This window comes from Petromyzon marinus, chromosome 42 (genome assembly GCF_048934315.1).
Source record: "Petromyzon marinus isolate PM22_M1 ecotype Great Lakes invasive population chromosome 42, UKy_Petmar_22M1.pri1.0, whole genome shotgun sequence".
Lineage (NCBI taxonomy): Eukaryota > Metazoa > Chordata > Hyperoartia > Petromyzontiformes > Petromyzontidae > Petromyzon > Petromyzon marinus.
This window is the reverse complement of record NC_133708.1, coordinates 1,771,900-1,785,162: the sequence shown is the minus strand read 5'-3', so window position 1 is coordinate 1,785,162 and position 13,263 is coordinate 1,771,900. Positions and strand designations below refer to the sequence as shown.

At 54.9% G+C, this 13,263-nt stretch overlaps 1 protein-coding gene across 2 annotated transcripts in view; it reads left to right on the top strand.

The window, feature by feature from the left end:
* Positions 1-13,263, top strand: part of LOC116951105 (metabotropic glutamate receptor 2-like) — an 87,723-nt gene that overhangs the window by 57,540 nt on the left and 16,920 nt on the right. For both annotated transcript variants that reach the window (XM_076073419.1, XM_076073417.1), the window contains exons 2-4: positions 964-1,719; positions 4,643-4,786; positions 8,213-9,140. In XM_076073419.1, coding sequence (XP_075929534.1) covers positions 997-1,719; positions 4,643-4,786; positions 8,213-9,140 — 1,795 coding nt within the window. In that variant the 5' untranslated portion in view covers positions 964-996. The remainder of the gene's footprint in view (positions 1-963; positions 1,720-4,642; positions 4,787-8,212; positions 9,141-13,263) is intronic.

Genomic DNA, 13,263 nt, shown 5'->3' with positions numbered 1-13,263 from the left:
TGGCCACCACCACGCCTGGCCGCCTTTGTCTCCCGAGTGGTGATGTTTACTGTGCACCGGACCAGGTACTCGTTTGAGGCTGAGTCGACCTAGGCGAGGGCCCAGAACAGGTTCAGATAATCGTCACCGGTGTTGGTGGCCGAGAGCGGGAATCGAAACTCGGGTCGCCGGGTTCATACTCAGCGCAGCACTAACCGTTCCCCCACCTCTCTCCCCTCCAACAACAACAACAACACACACGCACAGGCGTGTGCAGCAGCCTCAGCAGCACCGTACGTACGCTACATCTCGGCCTTATCGAGACCAACAGCTCGGCAGAACTGAAAGCGAGCGGCCGCCGTGGTGTCATTGGGCACCACCCGAGGCTCCAGAATATGCGGCCGTTCTGACTGTCGCGTCCTTAGCTTTGTGTCGTGTTACTGCTGCTACTGTTTATTGTTGTTTGTTGTTGTTTCTTGTCGTTTGTTGTTGTTGGCAGGTGCTCATGCACCACTTGCCAACGCAGCAGCAGTCTGGCCTTCGCACCTGATTGGCTTCACGAGTGACGGACGTTACACTTTACCCAGCCCTATATTTAAGACCAGTACAGGAAGAGGATTTCGCCGCAACTCTGTGGCTGTCGCCTGATGATGTTGCTCGTTTTTGGAAATATTGGCGAAACACCACGGTACTCGAGTTGTAAATGTTGTGGTTGGTTTACTCTCCAACACACAACCGGTTTAGTGCTGAACTAATTGGAATGTGTTTGTTTACATGTCAAACCCTGACTAATTTATATTTACGCGATCTAACCCAGCCAACTTTATTATGAGCAGCAGTCTCACCGACTCACGATAATCGCGGCTAATCAACTGAGCGGTCAATCACTTCAAGTAATTTCCCACCAACCAACCAATCAAAGCAATCGATCCCTCGCTCGCTCGTCCGCATGCTCCGTCAATCAGAGGACCGCTGCCTTTGCAGGTGGACCTCAGCGGGCGCTGTCCAGGTGCTGGGATGATGAGGACCACCACCACGACCACGACGACGATGGTGATGACGATGCTGGTCTACCACCTCCAGATCGGCGGAATCCCCGACGCATCCGCACACACCACCACCACCAGCAACACAGGCACCACAACCTCGGCGCTCACCACGAGCCTGTTTACCACGACGCTCACCCTGCTCACCTTGAGCTCGCCGTGCGGGTTTGCCGCCGCCGCCCGGACCACCGGATCCACCACCGCCGCCACCGGCACCACCGCCGGTGCCGCCCGGGCAGCCGCCGGTGCCGCCCGGGCAGCCGCCGGTGCCGCCCGGGCAGCCGCCGGTGCCGCCAGGGCCACCGCCGGGGCCGCCGGTGCCGGCAGGGCCACCGCCGGTGCCGGCAAAGCCACCACCCCTGGTGCCGCCAGGGCCACCGCCGGGGCCGGCGCAAAGACGACGTCGGGCGCGGGAGGTGAATCCGCCTCGTCTGCTTTGTCCGGCAAGAAGGTGGCGAGGATCGAGGGGGAGCTCATCCTGGGGGGGATCTTCCCCGTCCACGAGAGGGGCCCCGGTGGGGGCACCGGCGGCGGAGACTGCGGCCCCATCAGCTTCGGCCGCGGCATCCAGAGGATGGAGGCGATGATGTTCGCCATCGACGACATCAACCGCAGCGCCCGCGTGCTGCCCGGGGTGCGCCTGGGGGCGCGCGTCCTCGACTCTTGCCTCACGGACACGTACGCGCTCGAGCAGGTGAGCGGAGGGGTGAGGGGTGGTGTGGTATTGTATACGCTCAAGAAGGTGAGTGGCAGGGTGAGGGTGGTGAAATGTTGGTGGTGAGAGGCTTACCGAAGCCTTCGCTCGGAGGTTCAGAGAGCCATGAGGCGCTGCAAGGATGGGTGGTGGTCATGGGTTGCTGAGGAGATGGAGTCTGGCCCGCAATCACAAATCGCTCTTTATCTCCATGAAAAAAAAATAACTTGCAGTGCCACACCTATTACCATAATTATGGGAAAGAACGGTGATCCAATCTCTGACCCTCAGGAACAGGTTTGCAGATTTTGTGAGCATTTCTGTGAGGTCCTGGGGTAGGGGAAATCCCTCAGCCTGCAAACATCGTGGGAAAAATTGGGATAACCCTGCTGAGGCTGCGGTGCATCAAATATTGGAAGAAGTCACCCCCTGTGAGTGTCTGGCTGAGGTGCCATCTGTTCAGGAAGTACTGAAGGCAATCCAGAGTCTGAGACCAGGAAAAGCACCGGGCTGAGATGATCTCCCAAACTGAAATGCTGAGGGAGGGCGACGTGTGTGCCCAGATTGCCTGCCCTACATGACATCAAAACAACAGTCTGGACCACTGGACGGGTTCTGCAGGATTGAAAGGATGCCCTGGTGGTCCCCCTGTTTAAGAAGGGAGACCGCACAGACTGTAACAACTACAGGGGCATCTCATTCCTCAGTGTGCCGGGAAAGGTCCTGGCAAGCATTATTCAACATCGCCTTGCCAGGCACGCTGAGGAGAGGCTTGCGGAGCCCCAATGCGGTTTCAGGAAAGGGCGGTCCTGCACAGATGCCATTTTTTCTGTCCGTCTGCTACAGCAGAGTTGTAGGGAATTCCAACAAGACCTACATCTCTGCTTTATTGACCTGGTCAAGTCCTATGATACCATCAGTAGGCCTGGGCTCTGGGTTATTATTCATGCTTTCGGAGCCCCTGACTCTCTGCTCACGATCATTAAGGAGCTTTATGATGGTGAGCTTGTCCGGGCAAAACTACGTGGCTGGGAGTCGGAGTCATTCCCTGTTCACCTTGGTGTGCGACAGGGATGTCCTCTGGCTCACACATTATTTTACATATTTTTCAGCCACGTAGTTCATGAAGTATCCAATGGCTGTACCGGAGGAATTTCCATCTGGAACAGATACGATGGGAGGCTGATCGATGCCCGGGTACGGTCAAGGGATGGCTCCCGATTGGTCAACCACGTTATGTATGCCGATGATTTGGTAATTGCTGCTCATTCAGAGGAGGAGTTGGAGGTGATGCTGCTAAACCTGGAATGTGCCACTAAGAGGTATGGACTTACAATCGGCCTTACCAAAACTAAGCACCTGCCTGGGTATTTTATACCATCGGACACTCCACCCCCACAACTCCTAATTGGTCGTGGCACAGTTGTGGGGAGAGTGGAGAGTTTCCCATATCTGGGCAGTATGCTCATGACCGGCTCCAGTTTGACAGCAGAAGTCTCACTCCAAATCAGTCGAATGGTATTATATTATCATCTGTTGCGTAATGCTGTGTGGAAGCTATCTGGTCTGTCGCTCAACACAATCGTAGGCAGGCTGGCCTGCCTACGATTCATCCTGGGTTTAACCAGGCTGGATTGTGTGAGGAGCTCACACATCCTTGAAAGATCTGGACAAAGTCCCATCGGTGAGATCCTCCGGCAGGGATGGCTGCGTTGGCTGGGTCATGTAGCCCGCATGCCCAGCCACAGCATGCATAAACAGCTTTTGCTCGGCTGGATAGAGGGGGGTAAATGGGCGCGGGCACAGGCTAGAGAAAGAGATGGAGTATAGGAGGATGTGGATCTGAGCGGACTTGCCGATGACTGGTACCAGCGGTGTCAAGATTGGCCTCTGTGGAGGAGGCTCGTGAAGGATGCTACTGGGCAGTTGGAGGCAGTCGCCCGCCAGCAAGCAACAACGGAGGGCAGAGGAGAGATGCTCACAAAAATGAGTGGAGAGCGCTGGGTGGCTAAAGCACAGCAGGTTGGCACAGTAGGGGGCATAGGTGGTGCATCAGCCAGTCATCTCAGTCAGTCGACCCGTGGCACCTGGGTCAGCCCCGTGACCTCCTGCCAGTGGGCGTTCGACACTTCACGTGGCCTCAATGTAGCCTGGCACAAGCGTCGTGGTGACGTCATCGCCACTTAGTGGCGAATGGCGGTTGTTGTTGTTGTGGTAAGAGTGGTGTCCATCCACCGCAAAACAGAGACCCCCCCTACTACCCCAACCAGAGTTCCCCCGCCCACTACCCCAACCAGAGTACCCCCCCCCCCCCCACTACATCACACAGAGACCCCCCCCCCACTACCCCAACCAGAGACCCCCCCACTATCCCAACCAGAGACCCCCCCCCCACTACCCCAACCAGAGACCCCCCTCCTTGTGTCTCCCCCTGTCTCCTCCTTGTGTCTCCCCCTGTCTCCTCCTTGTGTCTCCCCTGTCTTTTCCTTGTGTCTCCCCCTGTCTCCTCCTTGTGTCTCCCCCTGTCTCCTCCTTGTGTCTCCCCCTGTCTCCTCCTTGTGTCTCCCCCTGTCTCCTCCTTGTGTCTCCCCTGTCTCCTCCTTGTGTCTCCCTCTGTCTCCTCCTTGTGTCTCCCCCTGTCTCCTCCTTGTGTCTCCCCCTGTCTCCTCCTTGTGTCTCTTCCCCCTGTCTCCTCCTTGTGTCTCCCCTGTCTCCTCCTTGTGTCTCCCCTGTCTCCTCCTTGTGTCTCCCCTGTCTCCTCCTTGCGTCTCCCCCTGTCTCATCCTTGTGTCTCCCCCTGTCTCCTCCTTGTGTCTCCCCCTGTCTCCTCCTTGTGTCTCCCCTGTCTCCTCCTTGTGTCTCCCCCTGTCTCCTCCTTGTGTCTCCTCCTCACCTCTTTATCCTCTTCCTCGTCACCCCGCAGGCGCTGGAGTTCGTGCGCTCGTCCCTGCAGCGCGTGGAGGAGACGGAGTTCGTGTGCCCCGATGGCTCCTACGCCGTGCAGCAGAAGCGGCCGCTGCCCATCGCCGGCGTCATCGGCGGCTCAGACAGCAGCGTCACCATACAGGTGAGGCACGCGGTGGGCGGACAGGCGTGAGTGGGCACGCAGGCGCGACTTCATTTAGCACGCACGCGCACTTACACGCGCGCGCACTTACACACGTGCGCACACGCACACACGCGCACACGCGTGCACACGCGCACACACGCACACACACATGCGCCCACTTACACACGTGTGCACATGCGCACACACACGCGCACACTTACACACGCGCACAACACGCACACACGTACAAACCCGCACACACGCACACGTGTGCAGACGCACGCGCACGCACAAAAGCCTCAACAGGCTGTAGGGGCAAGTGCTGTTAGCGAGCGCCTATGGAAGCCGACACGGCGCACGAGGGGGAGAGTGGCCAGCACCACGCCCGGCCGCCTTTGTCTCCCTAGTGGCGATGTTTACTACACACCGCACCAGGTACTCATTTAAGGCTGAGTCAACACACACACACTCGCTTTCACGCACACACACTCACTTTCACCAATACACTCCTTAAACACACACACACACTCTCTTTCACACACACACACTTTCATAAGTACACCCCTTTAAAACACACACACTCACTTTCACACACACACACACTCACTTTCATAAGTACACCCCTTTAAAACACACACACTCACTTTCACACACACACACTCACTTTCACAAGTACACCCCTTTAAAACACACACACACTCGCTTTCACCAATACACCCCTTTAAAACACACACACACACTCACTTCCACGCACACACACTCGCTCTCACCAATACACCCCTTTAAAACACACACACACACACTCGCTTTCACACACACACTCACTTTCACCAATACACCCCTTTAAAACACACACACACTCACTTTCACACACACACACTCACTTTCACAAGTACACCCGTTTAAAACACACACACACACTCGCTTTCACCAATACACCCCTTTAAAACACACACACACACACACTCACTTCCACGCACACACACTCGGTCTCACCAATACACCCCTTTAAAACACACACACACACACACTCGCTTTCACAGACACACACACACACTCACTTTCACCAATACACCCCTTTAAAACACACACACTCACTTTCACACACACACACTCACTTTCACAAGTACACCCCTTTAAAACACACACACACTCACTTTCACAAGTACACCCCTTTAAAACACACACACACTCACTTTCACAAGTACACCCCTTTAAAACACACACACTCACTTCCACGCACACACACTCGCTCTCACCAATACACCCCTTTAAAACACACACACACACTCGCTTTCACACACACACTCACTTTCACCAATACACCCCTTTAAAACACACACACACTCACTTTCACACACACACACACTCACTTTCACAAGTACACCCCTTTAAAACACACACACTCACTTTCACAAGTACACCCCTTTAAAACACACACACACACTCACTTCCACGCACACACACTCGCTCTCACCAATACACCCCTTTAAAACACACACACACACTCGCTTTCACACACACACACTCACTTTCACCAATACACCCCTTTAAAACACACACACACTCACTTTCACAAGTACACCCCTTTAAAACACACACACACTCGCTTTCACCAATACACCCCTTTAAAACACACACACACACACTCACTTCCACGCACACACACTCGCTCTCACCAATACACCCCTTTAAAACACACACACACACTCGCTTTCACACACACACACTCACTTTCACCAATACACCCCTTTAAAACACACACACACTCGCTTTCACAAACACATACACTCACTTTCACAAGTACACCCCTTTAAAACACACACACACACTCACTTTCACACACACACACTCACTTTCACAAGTACACCCCTTTAAAACACACACTCGCTTTCACCAATACACCCCTTTAAAACACACACACTCACTTTCACAAGTACACCCCTTTAAAACACACACACACTCACTTTCACAAGTACACCCCTTTAAAACACACACACACTCACTTTCACACACATACACACTCACTTTCACAAGTACACCCCTTTAAAACACACACACACACTCACTTTCACAAGTACACCCCTTTAAAACACACACACACACACTCACTTTCACAAGTACACCCCTTTAAAACACACACACACTCACTTTCACAAGTACACCCCTTTAAAACACACACACACTCACTTTCACAAGTACACCCCTTTAAATCATACACACACACACTCACTTTCACAAGTACACCCCTTTAAAACACACACACACACACTCACTTTCACAAGTACACCCCTTTAAAACACACACACACTCACTTTCACAAGTACACCCCTGTACGCACGCGAACTTTTTACAACCCCCCCCCCGGAACATATAGAACGGCCGATATTAAATACATGCAGAAACTGATTAACAAGGATTCATAATATTAACGTGTTTAAGCAAACAGATAGTCCACCGCCGGACTATCTAACTCATTTGAAGGCCAATGTAGACACATTATTATCCAGGCTTCACCACCCCCCCCCCCCGTTTCCTATGCGTACATTGTCAGTAGACCCCCCCCCATACGCAAGCGAACGCATTTGGGTTACCCCCCTCCAGCCTCCATGCGCACTACTAAATGGATGGCCCCTAACTCCCCGCCCAAGGCTGACTCACCACATCTCACGGAGGATCGCTCCGCTGAACCAAACGCTCCTGGGGTTCAGTGCCTTAAAAGTTCACCTTTTAAGGCAGTGTAAAAATAAATATACTGGATACATATCACGTAAGCTGGGTCGTAAGTCTCGGTGATAGTAAGCCGGGTGGTTTTGCGCGTTCACTTAACCGCTGCGCGACTGCTCCCCCAGACAAAGATCCCCCGTGTAGCCTAAACAGACTGTTGGGGCAAGCGCTGCTAGTGAGCGCCTATGAAGGCACAGGAGGGGGTAGGTGGCCAACGCCACGCCCGGCCGCCTTTGTCTCTCCAGTTACGATATTTACACACCGCACCAGGTACTCATTTGAGGCTGAGTCGACCTACGGGCGGCCCAGGACCGGTTCAGGTAATCGTCATCGGTGTTGGCCGTGAGCGGGAATCAAATTCGGGTCGCCGGGGTCGTAGCTTAGCGTAGCGCTAACCGCTGCACCACCGCTCCCCCAGACACGCAGCCACACACTGACACACACACGCGCGTGTCCCCGTCTCGCCCGTCATCTCTCTAACCCCTGCACCTTGCCACGCCGTGAGCAACATTCTACACGCGGTGGCGGCGTTGACACCGCGCCGAGACCGTCAATGCCTCGGCAACTTACCCAACCCGAACCCGCGGTCTCCATCCCTCCTCCCATTCCTCTTTCTCCAACAACTCCTCCTCCACCCTCCTGCTCCTCCTCCACATCAATCTCCTCTTCTCTAATCCCCCCCCCCTCTTCATCCTCCACCTCCCCCCATGTGCACAGGTGGCGAACCTCCTGCGCCTCTTCCGCATCCCGCAGGTGAGCTACGCGTCGACGAGCGCCACGCTGAGCGACCGCTCGCGCTACGACCTCTTCGCGCGCACCGTGCCGCCAGACTCGCACCAGGCACGCGCCATCGCTGACCTCCTGCGCCACTTCGGCTGGACCTACGTCTCCACCGTGGCGTCGGAGGGCGACTACGGCGAGGCGGGCGTCGCGGCCTTCGAGCGCGAGGCCCGCGTGCGCAAGATCTGCGTGGCCGCCTCCGCCACGGTGGGACGCGGCGCCGGGGCCCCCGCGTCCTACGAGGCGGCGGTCCGCGGCCTGGCGCTCGGCGCCGGCGGGGCCCGCGTGGCCGTCCTCTTCGTGCGCGCCGAGGACGCCCGGGGCCTGCTGGCGGCCGCCCAGCGGCTCAACGCCTCCTTCCAGTGGGTGGCGAGCGACGGGTGGGGCGCCCTGGACGAGGTGGTGCGGGGCCGGGAGCGGGCGGCCGACGGCGCCATCACCGTCGAGCTGTCGTCGTGGCCCGTGCAGGAGTTCGACCGCTACTTCCAGAGCCTCACGCCGGCCAACAACCGCAGGAACCCGTGGTTCCGCGAGTTCTGGGAGCGGCGGTTCCACTGCACGTTGCCCGACACGCGGGCCCAAGCCGCGGCCGCCGGCGGTGCCGGTGGCACAGCGGGTGGCGGCGGTGGTGGCGGTGCCACCGCTCCCACCAAGATGTGCGGCCGGAAGTCGCTGCTGAAGCAGACGAAGCACGAACAGGAGCCCAAGGTGATGTTCGTGATCAACGCGGTGTACGCGATGGCGCACGCGCTGCACAACATGCAGAGGGTGCTGTGTCCCAACACCACGAGGCTGTGCGACGCCATGAAGGCCATCGACGGGCGCCGCCTCTTCAACGACTTCGTGCTGAACATCAGCTTCAACAGTGAGCGAGCGAGCGAGCGAATGAACGAACGAACGAGCGAGCGAAAAAACGGAGGAAGGAGCGAGCGAATGAATGAGCGAGCGGACAAACGGGAGAACGAGCGGGCGAATGAGCGTGTGAAAAAGCGAGTGAGTGAACGAGTGAGCTAGCGATTGACGGAGCGAGTGAATAAACAAGTGAATGAGTGAGTGGACGAAGGAGCGGGCCAGTGAACAAATGAACGAGTGGACGAATGAGTGAACTAGCGAACGAACGAGTGACGAAACGAGCGAGTGGCGAGCGAATGAATGAGCGGGCGAGAGGAATGTAGGTGGCTACAGAAACTTTCCAAAGTGGAGAGGTCATGAAATCGAATTTATGTTAAACAGTACCCTATAATAATGAATAAAAACATCATATTCGCTGTGGTAAATATCAACTAAATATGTTTTTTTCGGGTTGCGGATGGGGGGGGGTTGGCATTCGCCCCCCACCCCTCGGATCCATCCGCTGGAATGTGGGCGAACATCACTGTCAGGATTTCACTACGTCCGGTTCTCGTTTTGACATTTACTTTAAGTTGTAAAGAACTTCACGCCTCCGCTGTCACATCCCGACTGCTGCCAAATCACGAGGAGTCGGGGCATCTCCGCCGTGTGTGACATCTCCATCCTCATCCGGATTGACAATACGAAGAATCCATTCAGATCTACATCCTCATCATCCCGCTTTCTCCCCCTTCTTTCCCCTTCTTCCTCCGCCCTCCTCCTCATCCTGCCTCACCCTCATGCCTCTAACTCCCCCTTCTCCTCTTCCCTCATCATCCCTCTTCCTCACCCCTCCTCTACTCATCCCTCATCTTTCGCCCTTCTCCCCCTCCCCTTCCTCCCCTCTACGCTTCATCCCTCCTCCCCCCTCCTCCTCCTCCCTCCTCCCCCACCTCCTCCCTCTTCATCCCCCTCCTCCCCCCCTCCTCTTTTCTCCTCTCCCCTATATCTCCATATGCCTCCCCCCCCCTTCTTCTCCCTCCTCCTCCCCATTTCTCCTCCTCCTCTCACTCCCCTATTCGTTCTTGAGCTGGAGGGGCTCTGTCGACGCTGCGGTCAAAGCCTGCTGGCTGGGCACTCTTCCACCTTTCCACTCGATTAGTATTAAAAATAAATGTGTCGGGTAATGCCCCACTTAGCTGCTATGTAGGCCTTTCTCACACGCCCTTACCTGGCTATCACAATTGATAGCTCAACGCAAGTGGCATATCGTCACGTCGTGTCAATGTATATCAGCTGCGCAATATACTGAACGCGTGATGTTGATGCTATACGACCACAGGGAGAGAGACACGCAAACTCCAAATATAACATGCATCGTCATGGTTGGGATTGAACCCACGATCTCTTGTATACCAGGCGAGGTAGTCAACATCTCCTAGCCACCACTGCATTGAACGCTGCAGCAAAAACGTACAAACGGCGGTAATGACATCCGTTGCTCGGCGTTCAGCCACTCCACGACGACGCAGTCTCTATCCGCTGCTGAACCAAGGACTTCCCATCGTAGTGTACCAATTTCTACCGATCGTTTCCCCACTCACCACACCACCACCCCACCCCCGTGTCGATGACATCTTTGTTTCCGAGAAGTGGCAGCCAGCCCTCTCCCACTCTCTCCCATCTCCCCGCGGTGTTCCTCCCCCCCCCCGTGCCTTTGCTGCCGGTCACGAGAGAAAATCTTCGCGTAAATTAGCCGGACGCCCGCCCCGCCGTAGCAGCAGCAGCAGCAGCAGCAGCCACCCCCCCAGCCGTTCTCCCCGCGTGCAGCCCACCGGGACTCGGTAATTGGCAACATTTCATTAAAGTCCTCACTCCTTCCCTCCCCCCCTGCGGGAGCGCGCAAAGCAACAACAAACGGCGCGCGCACACCGCCGTTGTTATTGTTGTTGTTATTGTTGTTGTTCCGGGCGCGTGTTGGTGTCAGTGGCGGCGGCGTCGGCTCTCCCATGGTCAAGAGACGGCTTCCCGATGATGAGGCAGGCGCTTTGATTCTCTCCCCTCGCCGCAAGGGTTAGAGGGAAGGGAGGACCCCCCCCAAAATAAACAATAATCCATCGGCCACCAGTCAGAGCCCCCCCCCCCCATCCCCCCGACGTCCGCATAAGAATTAGTAAGGTCCGGCGTTAATTATCACTCCTGCCGCCGCACCGTCTGAAGTTTATTTTTTTCCTGGCAGCGGGCAAGCGCTAATGAGCGGCGCTGGCGGAATTTACCTGGGGGGGTGGAGAGGGCAGGGGGGGGGGTGCCTCGCTCCCAGACCGTCGGAGTCACCGGTGAGCTACCCTACCGCGCTCGGCCGCGTATTAAACGTCTAACGCATGCTTTCGTTTTCTTCTTGGTGTGGGGATGCACATCTCTTTCTCCTTCTCGATAACTCGCTCGCTCGCTCGAAACTCCAACGCAAGCGAAGGAGTGGCCCCGTAGCGCTCACGGGTCAGAGGTCAGATCGCTGATCCGGCTCCGCTGAGGTCCGAGGTTCCTGTCCGGGTTTTGGCCGCACACTGCGGTTGAACCGGCGTCTCGAGTTTAGTTGCGTTGATGGTCTCAGCGTGAGAAACCGCTACTACAACAAATAGAAAATCATTTTATCAGCTGTAAGACCCCATGAGCTGCCATGCAACTCTTTTTCAGATGGACCCGGCTATCACAAATGATAGCTCAACGAAGTGGCTTTTCATCACGTGGACAATTATAGCAGCCAAATGAGTCCTGATATCAACTCGCCACTGATGTTAGCCGTGGCTGGGAATTATGCCCAACCAGATGGGTTTATAGCACAGTGCACTAACCACGGTGCCACCACTCGCCACTGATCACTGCACCCCCCGCCGCTGAGCCCTGGGGTAAAATACGGGTTTCAGCCGCTCGCTCTTCTCAACCCAGTCACCAGTGACTGACATAGACCCATGGACTCACACAGAGACCCATAGAATCACACCGAAACCCATAGACTCACATATTGACCCATAGACTAGCATGCAGCCCCATAGACTCACATAGAGACCCATAGAATCACACAGAAACACAGACTCACATAGAGACTCATAGACTAACATGCAGCCCCATAGACTCACATAGAGACCCGTAAAATCACGCAGAAACCCAAATACTCTCACAGCCTGAGTGTTGATTAAACAGGGTTCTCAACTCGATTTAGGGCTCTCATAATCTGTCACCAATGACTGGACACAAAATAACCCAACCGTATATGAATATGGCTCTGCACTTCTCTTGGCTAAATTTCAGCTCTGGGTATTAAAATATCAGTTTCACTGTTATGCGACGTTCTGTGTAGAACAGAGTGTCACTTAAGAATAAAAATAGGAAGATATCTAGATTTCAATTTTTCTTGACTGCAGTGTTCCATACTCTTTGGTTCTTTCGGTAAAGTCATGTAGGTATAACATGAAATGAATTAAATCACGACGTTTCTGGCGCAACACAAGCGTCCGTCATCAGGTGGGACAACCACGGCAAGAAACAATTGCTGAAGTGGGCAAAAGGGCTGCTGTGACAAGAGGCTATTTAGGTAAGAGAGGGGGGAGGAGCCAGGGAGGAGAGATAGAGAGGGGGTGTGGGGTAGGGGGAGTGGAGTGCTGCAAGCTAGAGAGATTACAGGGCGAGCAAGGCAGGAACACGGCAAAGTGCCGGTAGGGGGGGGAGGGGAGAAGTGTCGGGGCTGGGAGTGGGAGGCTGAAGAAACTGGAGATGCAGATATGAAGACAACACCATAAAGCAGTTAAGGTTTTATCTGGTTAATAACATCCTTCTAATGATTGCTCAATTTGTATCCATCTTCTCGGTTGAAGTCATGTCTATGTTTATATATCTGGATGGCAACATGAACAAACCTTTGATAGTAGCCTGAAGGTTTGCATTTCTGACCAACACCACCTAACCAGTGAACTGGAACACGTACACCAGGCCCTCAAGATTAATGGGTACTCGGACCGCATTATTTGCAAAGCTGTCTCTCCAACCATGGAGAAACAACCCCCTGAGACGCTTATCAAAACCATCAAGTAACCATACATAGCAGGCGTTACCAAAAATATTTTAAAAATCTTAAACAAACACAAGATCCAGGTCCGATT